Source organism: Pezoporus occidentalis, unplaced genomic scaffold, assembly GCF_034315485.1.
Source record: "Pezoporus occidentalis ecotype Australia unplaced genomic scaffold, CSIRO_AGI_Poc_V1 ctg83, whole genome shotgun sequence".
NCBI classification, from domain to species: domain Eukaryota; kingdom Metazoa; phylum Chordata; class Aves; order Psittaciformes; family Psittacidae; genus Pezoporus; species Pezoporus occidentalis.
The window spans coordinates 619,557-638,992 of record NW_026916192.1 but is presented as its reverse complement, the minus strand read 5'-3'; the positions used below and the strand labels follow the sequence as shown (position 1 = coordinate 638,992).

General features: G+C 55.0%; 2 protein-coding genes across 2 annotated transcripts; both read left to right on the top strand.

Annotated features, from left to right (window-relative positions):
• The first annotated feature begins 143 nt into the window (after nt 1-143).
• PXMP4 (peroxisomal membrane protein 4) lies at nt 144-4,034 on the top strand. Its single transcript, XM_062604058.1, has 4 exons — nt 144-306; nt 1,321-1,383; nt 2,041-2,239; nt 3,197-4,034. The coding sequence occupies exons 1-4, from the start codon at nt 191-193 to the stop codon at nt 3,455-3,457; spliced, it is 639 nt and encodes a 212-aa protein (XP_062460042.1). The 5' UTR covers nt 144-190; the 3' UTR covers nt 3,458-4,034.
• Nucleotides 4,035-11,230: 7,196 nt separating this feature from the next.
• On the top strand, nt 11,231-15,282 carry E2F1 (E2F transcription factor 1). The gene is made up of 7 exons (XM_062604079.1): nt 11,231-11,741; nt 12,195-12,285; nt 12,593-12,812; nt 13,205-13,357; nt 13,459-13,573; nt 13,662-13,866; nt 14,103-15,282. The coding sequence occupies exons 1-7, from the start codon at nt 11,538-11,540 to the stop codon at nt 14,327-14,329; spliced, it is 1,215 nt and encodes a 404-aa protein (XP_062460063.1). The 5' UTR covers nt 11,231-11,537; the 3' UTR covers nt 14,330-15,282.
• The last annotated feature ends 4,154 nt before the right edge of the window (nt 15,283-19,436 follow it).

Here is a 19,436-nt window from a genome sequence, read left to right as displayed (position 1 = left end):
GACGCTTGGCGCATTCCCCATTGGCTGCTTGACAAACACTCTCCACCAATGAGCGGTTAATGGTACACCGGTTATTGGCTAACGGAGCTGAAGGACAGCCCAAGCAGCCTATGGGCGCAGCGGGCGGGGCCTCACTCCCGGAAGCGTGCGCGCCGTGATAGCGGCGGCCGGTGGTGGCGGGAGGGCCGTCATGGCCGGCGGCGGGGACCCGCTCCGCGCCCTGCTCCGCGCCGCCAACGCGCTCCTGCAGCAGCGCCGGTATCGCGCCGCGCTCGCCGTCATCAAGGGCTTCCGCAACGGCGCCGTGTGAGTGCGGCGGGGCGGGGGCGGGGAAGGTGCCAGGACCGGTGGGGGATGTCTCGGTTCTCTCAGGGCCTCGAGGGCCGCTTTGCGCTCTCCTCGTCTGTCAGGAGGCCGGTGCTCCTGTAGAGGAGGTTCGGGAGAAGCGTTTCCGTCTCCCTTCCACATAAGTGGGGTTTCAAATGGTTTTGGGGTCCCCTAAGGACCCGGTATACCCGAATGTGTTCTGTGTATGCCTGTGGCTACACAGGGCCTGGGGTTGGGAGTGGTGCTGCGTCTGGGCTGCCTCAGAAGTGACATGTAACAGCTTAGGTAGCGTCCTTTGGCTGTCAGTGGAATAGAAATACAATCATAGCATTGCGGTCTGGTCAGTGAAAAACTGAACATGAACTTGTGCTAGGCTGCACCCCCAGAGTGTGAGCAGCAGCTCAGGGAGGGGATCCTGCCCCGCTGCTCTGGGGAGACCCCCCCTGCAGCCCTGATCCAGCGCTGGGGCAACAGCACAAGAGGGACCTGGAGCTGTTGGAGCGAGGCCAGAGGAGGCCACGGAGATGCTGCAAGGGCTGGAGCAGCTCTGCTCTGGAGCCAGGCTGAGAGAGCTGGGCTGGGTCAGCCTGGAGAAGAGAAGGCTCCTGAAGGGGAGACCTTAGAGCAGCTCCAGTGCCTAAAGGGGCTGCAGGAAAGCTGGAGAGGGGCTTGGGACAAGGGATGTAGGGACAGGCCAAGGGGAATGGCTTTAACCTGCCAGAGGTGAGACTGAGATGAGCTCTTAGGCAGAAGCTCTTCCCTGTGAGGGTGCTGAGGCGCTGGCACAGGGTGCCCAGAGAAGCTGTGGCTGCCCCATCCCTGGCAGTGTTCAAGGCCAGGTTGGACACAGGGGCTTGGAGCAAGCTGCTCTAGTGGAAGGTGTCCCTGCCCGTGGCAGGGGTTGGAACTGGATGAGCTTTAAGAGCCTCTCAACTCAAACCAGTCTGGGGTTCTATAATGCAAAAATGCTGATATATGTATTTGCTTTTGCAGTTATGGAGCAAAAGTTCGTGCCCCACATGCCCTGGTGATGACTTTCCTGTTCAAGAGTGGAAGGTATGACCCTAGTTCTGTGCTTTTGTATTACTGCTTAGAATGCTTTCATCCAAACTTTCAATTTTTCATGCTTCATAAGGGCTTAAATAGCAGAAAGATGCATGAGCCATGTTCTTAGTCTGTTGTTCTCACAGCTAAGCAGGGCAGCTCGTATACACACCAAATACATGTATTGAGCCACTAATAGTATGGTTGATGAGAACCAGTGGACAGAAGAGAAATTAGCAGATGCAAACAGCAACAATCTGCTGTCAGCTCTAATAAGGGAAGCCAAACCATAGCAGTGCATGTTTTGGTTTTCCTCACTTATGTCAGAAGTTTACACCTAGGCAGTAATCAAAGAAAAGGCTGCTTAACTAGTCATGGAATTGGACAGAAGCACCGTCACAGTCTAAGAAGAGCTGTATTCTGATGAATTCCTATGTATTTTATGAATTTGCTGTATTTCTAGTCATAGAATTAGACAGCAGCACAGTCATGGTCTAAGTCGGCTCTACTCTGATGAATGAGCCAGAGGTGAAGGGGTTTCTGCTCCCTCACCAGATGTTCTGTGGGGTGCCCGCGCTGTCAGTCCCTGTCAGAGGGGCAGTGTCCAGGCTGGGGGGCTGCAGTGGTCCTGCCTTTGTGCCCTCCTAATTGTCTGTTTCTTTCCTTCAGTTTAAGAGAAAAATTGAAGGCGATTGCTCAGGCTACGTACACTCATTCCCGGAACTTGGCATATTTTGTGTTCACCTACAAGGGGCTGATGGCATTGCAGTCCCGACTGCAGGGGAAGAAAATCCCATTTCATTCCTTCTTTGCAGCCTGCATTGGGGGTTGGCTCGTGTTTGGTGACAACAACCCCATCAACAGCCAGGTAAATGTGTTGGTTCAAAGTTTCCTTGCCCAAAAGCCCCAAGAGATGGATGGTCATGTGCCAGGAAGTGACTGCTGTAGCCTGCCATGCGTCAGGGGCTCTTACAGTGTAGAGTTACTCTTTTACCACATTCCTCTTCACACAGGTTCTTGTTTTGGCTGCTTTACACTCCAGTTGTAGAGGTGGTTGTGTGTCTCTGTGGAAGGTGTGTGCAATGTGAGCACTAAATCCCAGCTTTACCTCTAGAGCTGCACTTGTAAGCCTAGGAAGGCAGACAGGCACACAATCCAGAGCTGTTGGTTCCCCCCCCCCCCCCCGTCATCTGGGTTGTGGTAACCAACTGTGTGTGCTCCTGTTCTGCCTACTCACAGGCTAAGCCCTTTACTGTGAATGCTGCAGGTCCAGAGCACGGTCAGTTCCTGAGCTACACTAGCGTAGTTAAACAAAAGCTGCTCAGGGGATGTTTGATTGAAAGCTGGTTGTTGGCACAGTCACAGGTTTATCAGTCAGTAAAACACACAGATGTAGCTTAATCAAGTGTTTTACTTATGCAATGCCCTGCAGGAGGATCAGTCAGGCCAGGATTTAGGATCTGTCCACACTTCTGAGTTTGTCCCTGCCTGAGAGGTGACCATAGCTGCTCTGTGACTGTTACATCAGCAGCAGCGTCTGAGGTAACAACTGATCAAGGACAGAAGTTGTGCAACTGCAAAGATGTATGAAGTGCAACTTGTCTATTACTAAATTAGAGCCCAGGCAGAGAAGTAGGATTTGGAGGACAGAGACATCTCCTACTAGAAAGATTGCTTGATACATGAACCTACAACGTGTTTGCCTTTAAGCTGGGTAAACTGTTTCCACCCCTCTTAACAGCCTTATCGCTTCAACATCACTCAGCCTGGCCAGTGTCCTGCTCAGGGTGCTTACCTCATGCTGTTTGGGTTTTCTCTCATGCAGATCATCATGTACCTTCTGTCCCGGATCCTGTTTGGCCTGTCTCGGCTGGCAGTGGAAAAGGGCTATATCCCACAGCCAAAGCAGGATCCATTTCCACTTGTTGCTGCTCTAATCTGGGGCACAGTTCTGTGGCTCTTCGAGTATCACCGGCACACCCTGCAGCCCTCCCTGCAGTCCTCCATGACCTACCTGTATGACGATAGCAACACATGGCACGACATCTCTGACTTCCTCATTTATAACAAAAGGACAGACAAGTAGGTGGGTCATTATAAAACATCTCTGAATGGGATGGCACCTTCTGGCAGCTAAGGGAAAAGGTTCTTCTGTTGCTCCTGACTGGTGATTTAGTTAAACTAACAGCTATTAAGCAGAGTTGCCTGTTGTATCCTGGCCAAAGTGTTCTGATCAGACTTTTCTTGGCTCTGTTTAGAGTGAGTAAATGCCCTCCAGAAACTTGGTGCAGTCTTTTTTAAGAGAGGCCTTATTTTCCCCACAAGAATAGCTTTGGGGCTTTTTTAAGAGACTAAATATACTTACAAAATAACAGCCTGACAGTATGTCTAACCATGAAAAACCATTCTGGGATCATCTGACTGCTCACTGTGCTCCCCATAGTGGGAGGGGGGCAGGGACCTGCTCACATCTCAAAGCAAAACTATCATTTCTTGATTTCTGTGGCTGACTGGCAGTCTTGTTTAAGCTAATCCAAGGACAATGTGTTCTCCTTAAGAGGGTTTTTCTGCAGTTTGCCCTCAGGGAGACATTAAGATTTTGGAGGAATAAAACTGTTAACGTTGTCTGGTACGAGCCTGGGAAGTGGGGCTTGGAAAGATTACTTTTGTTTGGTTTCTTTCATGCACTTGGGCTGAATCTGATCCTCTGCAAATGCACTAATTAATACCCTGTCATTATTTGAAACTTGAACTAAATACCAAGAACAGTTACACAGCTCGGGCTGCTCTGGAAACAGGCTGGAGCCCATTGCACACCTCAGATAGCACCCTGGTGCTTCACATGTATGAGTGAGCAACACTTGCAACAGCACTTTTCTTTAGGTGGAAGATAAGCACATGGGTTTCTTGTAGGGCCAGAATCTGCCCTCCCCAGCAGTGGCACATGTTAGTGGTAATCAAACTTGAATGTACCTGTAGTTTGTTGAGTCCACGAGTGAATAGATGAGTGAATCTTCCTTGTCAAAATACCCTGCTGAGCCCCAGGAGTAGCACAGCACACACAGGGCTGGAACAGGAGATCAGCCAGATAGCTGGGAAAGGACAAAAGCTATTACAATGAATACACTAAAACTGTTAGTGCAGAGCATTGCTCTGCCATATAACACTGAACTAGTCACTCAATAATGTACATTAATATAACTCCGAATCCACTGAGGGTTTGTGGTGGTATTTGTAAGAGAGCAGTAAGTTCCCTGTGCCAACCATTCCCTTGGCTCAGCCAGGACTGTTTTGTTTGCTGTCTCCCTACCCATCCGCTTTTCCATCCTGACCTGGCCACGGCATTTCATCATCCCACTGATGCTGTTCATCATCTTTTGCAGTCTCTGTACCCTCCAGGCTGTAGCAATTGGTTGTGTTCAGTGGTGTGACTGAAATGTGATACCTTTTAAGTTCAGGTAGCTTCCGAGTGGAAACTTTTCCATTTCCTCTTAAGTCATTTTTCCTTGTCCTAAGCTCTTTTATTACTGTTACATCTATTCTGAGTGCTGCTTTGCTCTCTGTTTTTTCCACTCTCTGTGTCAGCAAGAGAGAAGTTGAAATATTCCCCTTCCCGTTGCCTGGTGCTATGATGTTTGAGATTGAATTGCATCCTGAATGGCTCAGCTGGAGTAGGAGTAGAGTCTTCTTGAGCTGAACCTAACCCTGAGTCCCAGCTACATCCACTGTGAGATCTCACAGTGTAGAGACGGAAGCTACTTTGTGCTCATGATGTGCTTGGTGCCCAAAAGACAAGATAGTGTTTGCCCTAACAACTGTCTGGGGCATCTTCAACTTTTAACTTCACCTGCTTTTATGCCCCGTGCTGAGCACTTGAACACTTATCCGCATTTAAGCTAGACCCCAGGAAAGCAATAGAAAGCTTATAATAATAGAAAGCTTACATTAGGAACTGGGTTTGTTTCATTGTAGTTGGATAGTTTGCTTGGTGTAGATAAGCTTAAAGATTCAAGTCCAGAAAAAGTACTGAAACTGAAGGTCTGATTTCTTTATAAACATGGAATCATGGAATGGTTTGGGTTGGAAGGGACCTTAAAGTTCACCCAGTTCCAACCCCTGCCACGGGCAGGGATACCTTCCACTAGAGCAGCTTGCTCCAAGCCCCTGTGTCCAACCTGGCTTTGAACTCTACCAGGGATGGGGCAGCCACAACTCCTCTGGGCGCCCTGTGCCAGCACCTCGGCACCCTCACAGGGAAGAACTTCTGCCTTATATACAGCCTAACATCCGATCTTTCTTCGCACCACTCTGGGTGTCGGAAGCAGCACAGTGCAGCGCTCTCTTTTTATGTCAGAAGCCTCAATATTGTCCCAAATGAGAATGTCAGTGTTCTGATATTGCCAATTCCTTTAAGCTGTGGTGGGATTTCAAAGAACTCTTCCATGATCTGACAGCTATGGCTTGAGAATTTCTCCCTACAACTATTTAGGCTCCCAAATCCTTCAGCGTGTGTAATTACTGTAGCAGGAGATGGTGCAGGCTGGTTGTGTGAGTGTGTGGCTGGAAGGAGGGTTTAACCTCTTTAATGTACAGCTGTCATTCCTGCCTCTGAAAAACGCTTGTGAGTCCCTTAGAGGCAAAATCATTTTCCTCTGCTAAGTAGTTCTACCACTGCAGCCATGTGGCTGCTTGGGAAGCACTTTTCTGGCCACAGGAAGGGCAAGTGGCTTATCCTGTTCTTTTTACACTACGTAGTAGCTCTGTCCACTCTAGAAAGTACAAACAAGCCCAGAGCAAGTTTCTGGTATCCACCTGGCAGCAGTGGCTGTCAGTTGTCCGTGTTCAAAACCCTCTTTTTCTCTTGGGGAATCTATCCCCCAACCTCACTCTCAAAGCAAATTGTGCCTGAGCCTCCAACCATCTGTACTTGTGCTCCAGGAAGCAGCTGCTGGCCCTGGAAGACAAACTGCAGCTCATCCCAGAGCAGGTCCGTGGAGCAGCAGAGCCATTAGCAGCGCCTTTGTGGACGGTTGGTTTTCCTGCTGTGCTGGGGCAGGACGTTAAGCTTCAAGTCACTTCATTCCCCAGGGAAGTAATTGGAACAGTTCTTTAATAGCATTAGTCTGCATTGCTGGTTCTGGGACCAGATAGCTGGGGATGAACCCCTTATGCTACCAAGGTGTTGGAACAATGCGGGCGTGTAGTAAGGAAGTGAACTAGAAGTAATTTGTCTGAGACAGACTTTTCGGATACAGAAGTTCCACTGCCTGCCCTCCCCCCAGTGCTTTGTGTGGGGCTTGGAGTCCCCTGGTTGTGTCCCTTTTTTAGCAGCATTAAAACCAAAAGAAGAAAGAGACAGTTGGAAGCCACCTGCAAATCAGCCAGATGCTGCAGAACCACAATGTGCCATTTTCTGCCCCCAGCCCTCTTCGGGCTGGAATGTTAAGATGCAATAGGTTTGTTTATCTACATCAACTTTATTCTCCCTTGTTATTTCTTGACACCTGACTGTGCAATGCTCAGAGCCTCTAAAGAGGAGCAAAGCGTCTCAATACTTGTCTAAAGTGAAGATTATTTGATAAAATTCAAGTGTTCATTTCAAACTGATGCTTCTCCTTTGGATTTGCATCCTCTCTTTGAGGCAGTTTTAAAGGTTAATGAATCAAACTGATCAAAAGTTCTCCGAGTGAATAGCAGAGTGACTGCACTGAGCTATTAATCATTTATTTGCTGAAGGAACAAAACAGCTCAGGGTTATTTACTGTGGCTGCATGCTGCCCCAGCATTCCCACTGTGCTTCCCTGCTCTTTGGAGGACAGCTTGTGTGCCAGGGCTGGCTGTCAGGACCCTTTCCGGGACAATTGCATTATTTAACAAAGGGGAAAATGAAATGGGGGGGGAGGGGGGTAACATTTGGTTTAGCTCAGGTCTGCTGGACTCTCTTTGATCCTTTCAGTGAAGGGGAAGGAAATTTGTGAAGGAAAAACCTCTGCTTGTGCAATGAGTGCCACAGGGAAGCACGCACGGAGGTATGAACCTGTGGTCGCAGGGTGTCTGTGCCTGGGTAATCACCAGCCCTGCTCAGAGCAGCCAGGGTGGAGAGGCTGCAGAAGACTTTCATATCCATTATGCAAGCCCTTCTTGCCCTGGTAGAGTAGTTCAAGCTGGGCTTTAAACCCAGCTGGGTTGGGGTAGGAGTGTGGGATGATCTCCAGCTGCTGAAGCAGAGTGAACCAGGCACCCATGGGGAGCCCGAGTGACTGCAGAGGGTCCCGGTGGCACGCTGAGCTCTGCAGCCAGCCAGGTGCTGTCACATTTGGCTGGTGGTGCTGGGGTGACCAGAACTCCCTACAGATCTCACACAGGAGAAGCTGCTGTGACTCCAGCCCATTTTCACTGTGTCAACACAAACGCGACCTTGGCTCCCGCCTGAGCCGAGTGCTGTTTCCTATTTGTCAGCCTGTGTTTGTCTTCCTGGATCATGGCAACCTGGGCAGAATGTGTCCCATTTTCTGATGCTGGTTTTGAAATGAGCAGATAAGGGAGGAGAGGAAATGAGGTGTAATGCTCCCCAGCCTAATGCCTGCTGGCCACTGTTAGTGCTTTAGGGGTGCTAATCTTGACTGTCTGATCTGTGTGTTCAGACCTGATTGTTGGAGGAGGGAACTTCTTCTCTTTTGTCTATCTCATTTCCTCATGAGACTGGTGATGAGTAGAAAACAAGTGAAATGGTATGTAACACAAGCACTATTCCCTCTGCTTTTGGTGTATGTTTTATGTCCATGATTGCCATGTAATCCAGGCCTTGATCTTCTGACAGGATAGAATAAAACAATAAACTCGGGTAACTTGTAATGATCAGGATGCTTGTAGCCATGGTTCAGGTTTCGGGTTTAAAACACGCAGAAGAGGAGGCATAATAATAAACCCCTCATTTTTTGTCTTTTTTTTTTTGCTGTCATTATCATTAAGCTAAGATACGTGAAGTAATGCTTAGTTATTACAGGCTACTACTCCTGTATGTAGAGAAGCCACACACAGAGTGCATTGTTGGCATCAGTTGTGCTCTCTTGTCAGTGTGTAGGCAACAGCCAGTGCTACTCTGCCCGCAGCATCAGCTCTACCTGCTGCACCAGTGGTAGCTGGAGAAGGACCTGAGCTGCAGGGACACACTGGGGGGCTGTCATCCTTGGGGCTTGGGGGCAGACCACAGACTGGTTTGGGTTGGAAGGGACCTTAAAGATCATCCAGGTCCAACCCCCTGCCACAGGGGAAGAGCTGGGGGAACGTTGTGCTTCCCTTCACATGGCACAGTCCATGTGGGAACTGCTGAAAGCAGGACCACACTATAGGTGACAAGGATAGTAAAGGTGCTCCTGGCACATCTGCATGCTGAGGTTAACTGAGCACAGGGATGTGTGTGCATCCTCGAGCTCACCTCCTGCCTGCTCCCACTGCCAGATGATTTAACAGTGTAGATGCCAGCTCTGGCTCTATCTGCAGCCCTGGTCTGAGCTTTTCCTTCAGCACAGGGCCCAGCTGATACCCCTTGGCAAGAGCCAGTCCCGGCTGCAAGGCAGCTAAAACCCACCCAAACTCAGTGCCTGCTGCCGGGTGAATCTGTCTGGGGTACAAAGCTATGAACAGCTTCCTGACCCTCTCTGTGACCCAGTGGGACCGTCGAGACAGGACTTTATCTCTGTGCAGCACCCGCCAGACAGCTCATCTTGGGGGCACGTCCCTTCAGCAGGGCTGGTTAGGCCGGGAGGAGGCTACAGCTGTGCAGGAGCCGGGATTCGTCTGCCTTCCCTCATATGCATGCAAGGAAAGCCCCGGCCCTTCCCTCTCGCACCAGCATTTGCCTTTCATTTGTCCTGGCGCCTGCTCTCCTTCAGCGCCAGCACCAGCAGCCCTGCTTGGAGGAGAGGAGAGAGGGAGGCAGAACTCCGCCTGCTCCCACTGAATACCCCCCGCATGAACTGGGCTGGGGGGGCCCGGCCTTTGTGAGCCCGAAGGAGCAGCTGGTGCAGCAGCTGTGTCCCAAAGCCCACAGCATCCCGGGAAGCGCCTGGCTGAGGCTCCCCCGGGGACAGGGAGAGCACCACGGCCATCCCGGGGCTGCCTTTCCCTCTTCCCAGATGGAGCAATATGAACTATGTGCTCGCACCTGGTCTAACTGTTGCTTGTTCTTCACAGCAATGATGGAATTGGAGTGCAAGGGCTTGGGAGAGCGGCCCCGGGATAACAGCAGGACCAGGTGTTAATTAACTGTGTTCATTTGCTTTAAGCGTGGCAGTGTTTCTATTTGCTCTTTATGGATGAAGAAATGAGGCACAGGGAGGTGAAGTGATTGGTCATGGACATGCAGTGTGTTATGGGTGTTACTAGTGCCTAAAGGGGCTGACAGGAAACCTGGAGAGGGGCTTTGGACAAGGGCCTGTAGGGACAGGACAGGCTTTAACCTACCAGGGGGGGAGATTGAGATGAGCTCTTAGGCAGAAGCTCTTCCCTGTGAGGGTGCTGAGGCGCTGGCACAGGGTGCCCAGAGAAGCTGTGGCTGCCCCATCCCTGGCAGTGTTCAAGGCCAGGTTGGACACAGGGACTTGGAGCAAGCTGCTCTAGTGGAAGGTGTCCTTGCCTGTGGCAGGAATTGGAACTGGGTGAGCTTTAAGGTCCCTTCCCAAGGACTCTATGAAATCACAGCACTGCTCCATGCTGGCTGCCCTGCAGGGGAATTGCAGCCACTGCCAAAGTATCCAGCATAAAATCCTTTAAAGCCTGAAACCTGTTTGGCCAGTGCAGGGGCACAGCGTGTCAGGATCTGCTCCGCTGCACAGAAGTTAACTCATCGCTTCAGATGCCTCCTGCATCCCACGCACTGGTGGGAAAAACACCCATCTCCTGCATCCCAGGCACGTTGGGATCAGCAGCAGGGTGGGGGCCACCACAGGCCCACAGCCATGCCCAGTGGCAGTCAGGGCTCCCCCCGGGACATGTAAGGCAGCTCATGGGGGGCATAGGGTGGGTGGCTGGCTGTGAGCTACAACATCTCTGTGCCCTGGGAAAGGCCTCATCTTTAAATATGGGGGTTTTATGGATATATATTATTATTCCTTTATATTTTGCTTCCTCATGCAGCAGGAGAGTTATCAGCATCCCACACGCTGCCGGTGGGAGCTGCCTGTGCTGTGTCTCATGGGTGGATGAACTATCATCTCCCTCAGCGTGGTGGCTGCCATCCCCTCTGCCCCAGCCTCACCCCTGGCCTCACCATCCCGCCACCACAGATAGCTGCTGACACGGTCAAGTGCGGATTTTGCCTCTAGCCCTACAAGGGGTTATCGTCTAGTGCTGAGGAAACTGAGATCCGCAGCTGTCGGGTGTATGGAAGCTGAAAATGCTGTGAATCATCCCTACAACAGAGCAGACTGGAGTATTCCCAATCTTTCTGTGTGAGCCAGACCCCTTGAGCAATCCCAGGTTCCAAAACCTCATCCAGTCTCGGGGTGAATTTGGAAGAGGGGCGATGGGCCAGCACTGAACTCATCTCTTCACCCCAAAATACTTTAATACAGTATCACTTCCATCCCAGTGCAAGATTCCCAGCACCCTTCATGGAGCATCCTGCTCCAAGGCAGATTCCATGGGTGATGTGAACTTGGCTCGTGGGTGTGTGCCAGTGCTTTCCTCCTCCAATGTGGAACACCGGGGAGGACCTGGATGTTGGGATAGGGATGCTTTGGAGTTGGAATTCCCTGCTGGGGACAGTGGGGCGGTGAAAGGGGGGGAACGGCGGCAGATGCCGCCGTTCCCCCCTTTCACCGCCCCACTGTCCCCGCTCCGCACCCCCTCGACGCCGCTGATTGGCCGCCTGTCCACCCTCAACCAATAAGCGTGCGGCACCGCCCGTCACTGACCAATGAGACGGCTCCTCCGCTCCCCCTACCGCGGTTCCCGGTGTTGGTGGCAGCCAATGAGGCTGGTGGCGGGGAGACTCGCGCCGCTTTCGCGGCAAAAAGGATTTGGCGCGCAAAGAAGGCGCGCCGGAGCCGGTCGTAGCGAACAATACGGGCGGTGGGAGCGGTTCTCGCTGCCCGGTCATGGGCCGTGACCCTACAAGCGCCTTCCCCGCCCCGCCGCCCGTCGCCCCGGTGGCCATGTGAGCCATGGCGGCGGCGGGCGGCGGCGCGGCGGGGTTGGCGGCGCTGCTGGGCAGCTCCTCCCCGCACCTCCTCATCGTCTCCGCCGCCGCTGACGATCCCGCGGGCGGCGGAGGACACCCCGATACCGACCAGGTCTTGCTCTTCGCTACACCGCAGCCCGCCGAGCCCGGAGCCGCGCCGCGCCGGCCGGTGCTGGGCCGCCCGCCGGTAACCACCGGGACGGGGATCGGGATGGGAAGGGGGCTGCGGAGACCGGGACTCTGCGGGCTACGGCGGGGCTGTGCCCCGAGATACTGGGTCGCGTCGGGTCGGGCTGCATACTGGGCCGTGGCACGCCTAGCAGTGCTGCTCCCTGCTCCGCACCTTGCTGTGCCGTGCCCTCTACCGTGCCACAGCGTGCTGTGCCGTGCCCCGTGCCGTGCCACGCAGCGCACCTGCCGAGCGCGGCCGCTCCGGAAGTCGCCCCGCTAGTCCGGGCTCTGTCCCTGCCTGCTTTGGGGCGCTCCCCGCAGCGTGGCGGGGCCGCGGCCCCACTGTGTATGTGTCAGCGGTGGAGCCGCTCCTCTGACCCCGCTTCTACCGGCAGCGGGGCTCTGCACCCCCGGGGAGGGCTTCCTGGGGGGTGGTGGCTGCGCCCCCAATGAGCCCCATCGCTTGCAGGTGAAGAGGAAGCTGAACTTGGAGACGGATCATCAGTACATAGCGGAGAGCCTGCCAGTGGGCCGGGGCAAGCCCAGGAACCCCATCAGAGGTACTGGCTCTGCTCCCTCTGACCTCCCCAGCCAACCCAGGTTGTCCCTCCATCATCTTCCCCCTCCCCGAGCCCTGGTACCTTGGTGTCACAGCGGAGCTTGTGATCACAGCTGAGCACGAGTGTCAAAGCCTGTGCTGGGTCCTGCAGCATCCTTCCCATGGAGGATGTGGGGAGCTTAGCCCATTGCTCAGAGAAAGCAGATCGTTTCAAGGTGTTGGTCCTGGTCCATGGGGCACCTGCGAGCATGGGGGATGTTTTGGGTTTCCCTTCTGGCTAAACCGCTCTTGTCCTCGGTGGCTGGCAGGGGCAAAGTCTCCTGGGGAGAAGTCCCGCTATGAAACCTCGCTGAACCTCACCACCAAGCGCTTCCTGGAGCTGCTGAGCCAGTCCCCTGATGGCGTTGTGGACCTCAACTGGGCTGCCGAGGTCCTGAAGGTGCAGAAGAGGCGTATCTACGACATCACCAACGTCCTGGAGGGCATCCAGCTCATCACCAAGAAGTCCAAGAACAACATCCAGTGGCTGTACGTCCCTGGGCTGGGCTTGTGGGGCTGTGCCTGGTTGTCCCTTGGGATGGGGGAGCTGCCTGGGCCAGGCTTGGGGTGGAGAGAGCCTTCCTTGGTGTTCAAGTGGTGGCTGAGGAGCCACTTCATGTGGTCTGGGTGAGGGCTGTGCTCCACTGCAGATGGCTCCTGAGCACCATCAGTACTCCTGTGCTGGCTGTCAGTCACCCTCCAGCTCCCTGTGCCAGTCTGGGGAGTGGAGGCTGTGTCCAGGCTCAGGGGAGGGACCCCAGGGCTGTGCCCTATAAAGAAACCCCTGCGAGGCTGATTCCCTGTGTGTGGGATGGGGTCAGTCACGGTGCATGGCAGAGGGAGCTGTAGGTTTGGGTGCTGATGCCCGTGGTGCTCTGCAGGGGCAGCCAGGCTGCAGTGGGCGCCCCGGTCCGGCACCGGCGGCTGGAGCAGGAGCTGTGGGAGCTGCAGGCGGCGGAGCGGCAGCTGGACGAGCTCATCCAGACGTGCTCAGTGCAGCTGCGCCTGCTCACTGAGGACCCCGCCAACCAGCAATATCCTTTGTGCGGGATGGGATGGGGCTGGCGGGGAGGGGACCCAGCTGGGTCACAGCATGGTTCATAGCACCCCGTGTCTGCTCCTTGACCTGCCACACCGCAGCCTATGTGACCTGCCAGGACCTCCGCAGCATTGTGGACCCCTCGGAGCAAATGGTGATGGTTATCAAAGCCCCCGCAGAGACCCAGCTGCAGGTCTCAGACCCAGCGGAGGTGAGCTGGGGCCACCCTGTGTCTGCACAGCCCAGGCTCCCCAGGCATCCTTGTGCCTCCTGGTCTCACTCCTCTCCCCTTTCCTCAGGCTTTCCAGGTATCCTTGCGAAGCACTCAGGGCCCCATCGATGTCTTCCTCTGCCCCGAGGACAGCTCAGGTGTCTGCAGCCCTGTCAAGAGCCCCTTCAAAGCCCCTGCAGAGGAGTCGGCTCCCAGCCACCCACAGCCCAGAGCCTCCCCTCTCCTGCATCCTGCCCAGGACATGAACTTGCCGCTGCTGCCTGGAGAGCAAGGTGGGTGCCTGGGACAGGGACAGGAGGGAGCTGGGGACAGGGATGCTGCTGGCTCTGGTTGTGGCCTCTTCTGTGTTTGTAGTCATGAGCCCCTCTGCCATCAGCACAAGCTGGGGTGATGCTCGGCCACCTGAGCCCAGCAGGGTTGTGGGAAGGCAGATTCTGCATAACCAAAAATGCCTCTTTTGGGTTTTTTTGTCTGTTGTGGGATTGACGGTTGCTTTCCATCCCTGCAGAAACGCTGCTGCCAGGGACCAGCAAGTGCCCCGCAGTGGAGCCGGGCCTCTCGCCATTGGCCTCCATGGACGTGCTGCTGGACCAGAGCAGGGAAGTCTTCCCGGAATTCCTGGCGGATGAGTTCATCAACCAGGATCAGGACTATCACTTCGGGCTGCAGGAGGGAGAGGGCATCAGCGAGCTCTTTGACTGTGACTTTGAGGACTTCACACCCTTGGACTTCTGAGGGAAGCTGCAGGGTGCAGGGGGGTCACCCTGAGCTTCCCCCCCTCCCCGCAGCTCCTCTCCCCATGCCTTTTTGCAACACTTTCTTCTTCGCCCTCCAGCCCCCCCAGCCTGGCGGGGCCCGGCAACATCCCTGGCTCCTGCCCTGCAAGGAGGATGCCAGAGCGGGGGTACCATCTCAGAGGACCCCCCCACAAGGTTCTTGGTGATGGGGGTGCCCCCTCCTTTGCCCATTATCGAGCTTTAAGCAGTCTTGTGTATAGATTTGATTAATTTATTATTGTCCCCTAGGGACAGCATTTAATTTCCCAAGGGGGGGAGGGGGGGGCCTGCAGCAGGGTGGGGGTGCCGAGAGGTGTTGTTGTGTTGGGAAGTGGGTGGTGGAGATGTGGGGGTGCTGGGTTGGGGCTGTGTTCCCCCTGCACGGGGGGCCTCCCACACCCTGGCTGAGTGTGGGGTATTTATTTATTATTTATGGCGTGTGGAAGCATCCCCAGGACATGGGGAACAGACAGGAGGGAGCAGGGGGATGCTGCTAGTGGGGGGGGGGGACATGGAGGGTCCCACTGGGGCTTCACTTGCACGTCCTGGTTTTGCTTGCAGCCAGATTGGGGCAGAGGCTGAGGCCATTGTGGGGGCTATGGGAGCAGGGGCAGGGCTGGATGGGGCTGGTGGCCCCAGGACCATGTGTGGGTCCTGGAGGGGAGGGTGCATATCTGCATGTGAGGACCCAACAGTGGCTTCAGGCTTTTCCTCCCCTCCCCAAACAGCTGTGCAGCCGCTGGGCTCTGTCTCCCCATCTGCTGCCCACTGGGGCTCGGAGAGGTGGAGGTAGGAGAGGAGGGTCCTGGGCCTCCCCCGGGGGCCGGGCTGGAGACGCACTTTCACTTTTACTGCCTTTTAACAAGCTTGTGTTCCTCTGAGCTTCCTGTTTAATAAAGGTTTCTACTGACTGGCCTTGGTGTGGGGCTGCACTCGGGGAGCACTGGGGTGGTGGGGCCCCAACCTGAGAAACCAGTGGGGTTGGGGCTGTCTTGGGGGTTGGTTTCCATCCTGAACTGGAAACGTGTTCCTGGCTGGGCTCGCAGGTGGTTCTTTGGGCATCGCGGTGCTTTACCCACTCCTCTGCAATTCCACATGCTGCCATCTGTGGGATGGGAGCTGGGGCTGATCCTGCCCCACTCTGCTCCTCCGCAGAGGCTGTGCCACGGGGGGACAGGGCCATGGCTCCACACGGGGATCACTTTCTACTGCCTGGTCCCTTCCCTGCCTTCCCCCTGGTTTGGGGACAGCATTTGAGCAGGGTGCCCATGACCACAGCTCCTCCCACAGCGCAGGAGGAGGACAGCAGCATGGGGCTGATGTGAAACCAGGACATGGATCTACTGCACCACTGCCCTCCGTGACTTCCCAGCTGCCCTGTTTGCCCCAGCACCCATTCCTACCTGAAGGACCAAATTCACTGCTCAAGGTTCAAGGTCCCCATGTCCCTGCTCACTGGGGTCAAGCTGGCTGCAAGCCCAGTGCCAGGCGGGGATGTGCCACTTCCTTCCCCTGTTTGTGCACTTGCTCCCTCCTCTTTAGCCCTGTTTCTCCTTAAAACAGCCTGAGAAATGTTTAACCACAGACCATGCTGTAAGCTCATCCTGCTCCCAGCCCTCTTCCCTGCACCCCTTGGGACTGGGAGCATGCTGTGCCATGCCATGCCATGCCATGCTGTCCCCAAACTCAGCAGCCAGGAGCGCAATGGCACATGCAGTCTGTCTGTCCCCTGTGTTTGAGTGGGGTGACCCAGTGTGGTGTCGTCATGGTGTCACCCCATCACAATTCAGCTGGAAGGCTCTCCTGCTGCTCTAGTCCATGGGGCTCCTGCCACACAGAGCCAGGGCAGGAGGATGGGGAGACCAGGGTGCATGGGCATCAGTCCCCTGTGTGGTGCACCCTTAGGTTGATGTTTGTTACCCGAGGCGATTGAGGTGCTGAAGCTTTGGTGCAGGGTACCCAGCCCAGCCATATACCAGCATATCCTCATCCCTGTGCTCAGCAACGTCCAGGTCTCCTGCTCTCCCTGTTCCAATTTCATTTTGGTAGGGGGTGATGGTGGTCTGCAATGCTGACCAAAGGGGTGACACCCGAAGAGGGGGAAGTGGCCACTGGCTTTCACAGCGGGCACAGGGAGAGGACTCACGCCGACATCCTGAGCTCTGCTGCCCTGTTCCCAATAGGTAACCCCCATAGCAGCACAGCTTTTCCCCTGAGCAAAGGTGAACCTCTGATAGCATTCAACAGCACATTCCATTAATAGGGAACCTCACGGGATGATGAGCCCTTGAGAATCCTATTCTCCATGAAAGCAGCCCCTCTACTGGGGACAGAACCACGTCCCCTGCTGCGGCAGTGCACCCATCTCTAGGGATGCATTGGCAGCTCCACATGAGCCAGAGCACCACAAAAATAACCACTGTGCCTCCCAGGGATGATTCACGATGCAGCTGAAGGGCTTCCCTCCTGCTATGCTGAATTGCTGGAGAAAGAGCTGATAATAGCTTGTGTAGGGGTTCTTGTTTCCAAAGGGCACATGGCGGGTTGGGAAGTGCTGCCTGGCTTTATGTCCTATCATCCCCACCATGGATACAGACATGGTTTAGGAGATGGACACCCTGCATACATCCTGCGTGCCCCACGGTCCTCAGCTCCTGTTTGCTCCCATCTCCCATGCCCTGGCAGTAACCCTGCAGGGACAGTGCCTGCCCAGCTCTGGATGCGGCTCTCAGCCCTGGCACTCACGGAGTCTCCAGTCCCTGCACTGTGAGGTTTGGACTCAGAGGAGTCAGGAGAGCCCAGCAGTGGGATGAGCTCTGGGACATCCTGGCCATGGCTGGGGGGCACCATTAGATGCTGTCACAGCATAAAGTTTAATTTATACCTTTAATTCTAATCTGCCTTGGAGGCTCTGGGCAGGTTTTGGGGGTTCTATTAGCCCCTATGGTACATCTTCTGTGGGTGCCATGCCCATGCCAGCACAGCCCAGCCCACACTTTCAAACATTTCAACTTCCAAAACCCACTTGAGTTTTCTCTGCAAGGAAATAACTCAGGGAGGTGAAGCACAGCATTGTTTATCCAGGTTATTGAGAGAGCTGGGCTGGGTCAGCCTGGAGAAGAGAAAGCTTCTTAAGGGGAGACCTTAGAGCAGCTCCAATGCCTAAAGGGGCTGCAGGAAACCTGGAGAGGGGCTTGGGACAAGGGCCTGTAGGGACAGGCCAAGGGGAATGGCTTTAACCTGCCAGAGGGGAGACTGAGATGAGCTCTTAGGCAGAAGCTCTTCCCTGTGAGGGTGCTGAGGTGCTGGCCCAGGGTGCCCAGAGAAGCTGTGGCTGCCCCATCCCTGGCAGTGTCCAAGGCCAGGTTGGACACAGGGGCTTGGAGCAAGCTGCTCTAGTGGAAGGTGTCCCTGCCTGTGGCAGGGGTTGGAACTGGATGAGCTTCAAGGCCCTTTGCAACACAAATCAGGCTGGGATTCGATGATTCTGTGATTCGCAAGATGCTGACAAGTGGCTGCTTCATTTAATTCCTGCCCTATCCCCTACCTGGGAAGCAGAGCAGAGCCCTGGCATCCTCACCACAGACAAGGCCAAGTCCCCCCTTTGCTGCCAGTGGTGTTGGGGCATGTGTTGGAAGCACCCGTGGCAGAAGCTGGGGGCACCCGCTGCCTCCGGCCACCAGCAGAAGTTTTGCCCTGCACTTCGCCCTCATTTGCAGCTGCTCCTTCCTATGCTGAAAGCCACATTGACCCGGGAACTGAGCACGGGTTTTAGCAACACAGGAGCATGAAAAGGCCCACCCAGGACTTTGCTTTGATCCATGATAGAGCCCTGCCATCACCCAAACCCCTTCCAGCACTCCCTGGCAAGGTGAACCTCTGTCCCCACTGCCATCAGCGGATTTATCCCCTCCCTCTACCAGCTGCCCCCGTTTCAGTTCAATTTGATGTGATTTGGTGATGGCCATGCTCCACAGCTCCAGCCCTCGTGTGCACAGCACTGAGCCCTCTGTGTGCACATGCTCCCTGGAGTCCTCAGATACCTCCGCCAGCTCCCAGGTGCACTTTTTCCGCCTCTTTTCCCTTGCACCTACCCGGAGCAGCCGGGAGATGGTAAAAATAACTGTGATGCATCACTGCAACTACTGCGGGCTCAGCTTGCAGCCACTTGTCCCCGGGGGAGGAGGAGACCAAGGGAGCTCCATGTGCTGCAGCTCGGTCATGTTGGGCTGCGGAAACACCATGGGTTTGAGACCTGGGTTAAGAGAAGCTGAGCTCAGCAAAATGGGATGGGGCAGGATGAAGCCCACCTCTGCAAGAGGTCACTGCACCACAGGTACACCAGCAATGGTGGGAAGCTCTCCCAGGCCCGGCTTTATCTGCTTTATTTATCCAATTAACTGCTTATTGGATGGGAAAGCAAAGTTGAGTTTGTTCTTTCTTTGTAGCTGCAAATTGAGCTGGGCTGGATCAGCCTGGAGAAGAGAAGGCTCCTGAAGGGGAGACCTGAGAGCAGCTCCAGTGCCTAAAGGGGCTGCAGGAAACCTGGAGAGGGGCTTTGGACAAGGGCCTGTAGGGACAGCCCAAGGGGAATGGCTTGAACCTGCCAGAGGGGAGACTGAGATGAGCTCTTAGGCAGAAGCTCTTCCCTGGGAGGGTGCTGAGGCGCTGGCACAGGGTGCCCAGAGAAGCTGTGGCTGCCCCATCCCTGGCAGTGTTCAAGGCCAGGTTGGACACAGGGGCTTGGAGCAAGCTGCTCTAGTGGAAGGGGTCCCTGCCCGTGGCAGGGGTTGGAGCTGGAGGAGCTTTAAGGTCCCTTCCGGCACAAACCAGGCTGGGATTCTGTGCAGACCTCAGAGGACAGGCTGAGGTATGGACACGGGTGTCCACTCCATTCCTTTCCACATACACAGGCCGCTGGATGCCTTCATTGGGCAGGGATGGAGGCAGCTCCTGCCTCCTCTTTCTCCTCATCCCCTGCCCCTCCCGCAGGCCCTGATCGGGGTGCAATGGGGGTTTTACATCTGCTCGAGGTACTGGTGCCCCAGCGCCATTGTACAGCCCTC

Bases quoted from the DNA above. Each gene is read 5' to 3' on its own strand.
- PXMP4 (XM_062604058.1), top strand. From the start codon at position 191: ATGGCCGGCGGCGGGGACCCGCTCCGCGCCCTGCTCCGCGCCGCCAAC. The intron at 1,384-2,040 runs GTATGACCCTAG...TCTTTCCTTCAG, and splicing joins TTCCTGTTCAAGAGTGGAAG to TTTAAGAGAAAAATTGAAGG. The intron at 2,240-3,196 runs GTAAATGTGTTG...TCTCTCATGCAG, and splicing joins ACAACCCCATCAACAGCCAG to ATCATCATGTACCTTCTGTC.
- E2F1 (XM_062604079.1), top strand. From the start codon at position 11,538: ATGGCGGCGGCGGGCGGCGGCGCGGCGGGGTTGGCGGCGCTGCTGGGC. The intron at 12,813-13,204 runs GTACGTCCCTGG...GGTGCTCTGCAG, and splicing joins AAGAACAACATCCAGTGGCT to GGGCAGCCAGGCTGCAGTGG. The intron at 13,574-13,661 runs GTGAGCTGGGGC...CCCTTTCCTCAG, and splicing joins AGGTCTCAGACCCAGCGGAG to GCTTTCCAGGTATCCTTGCG.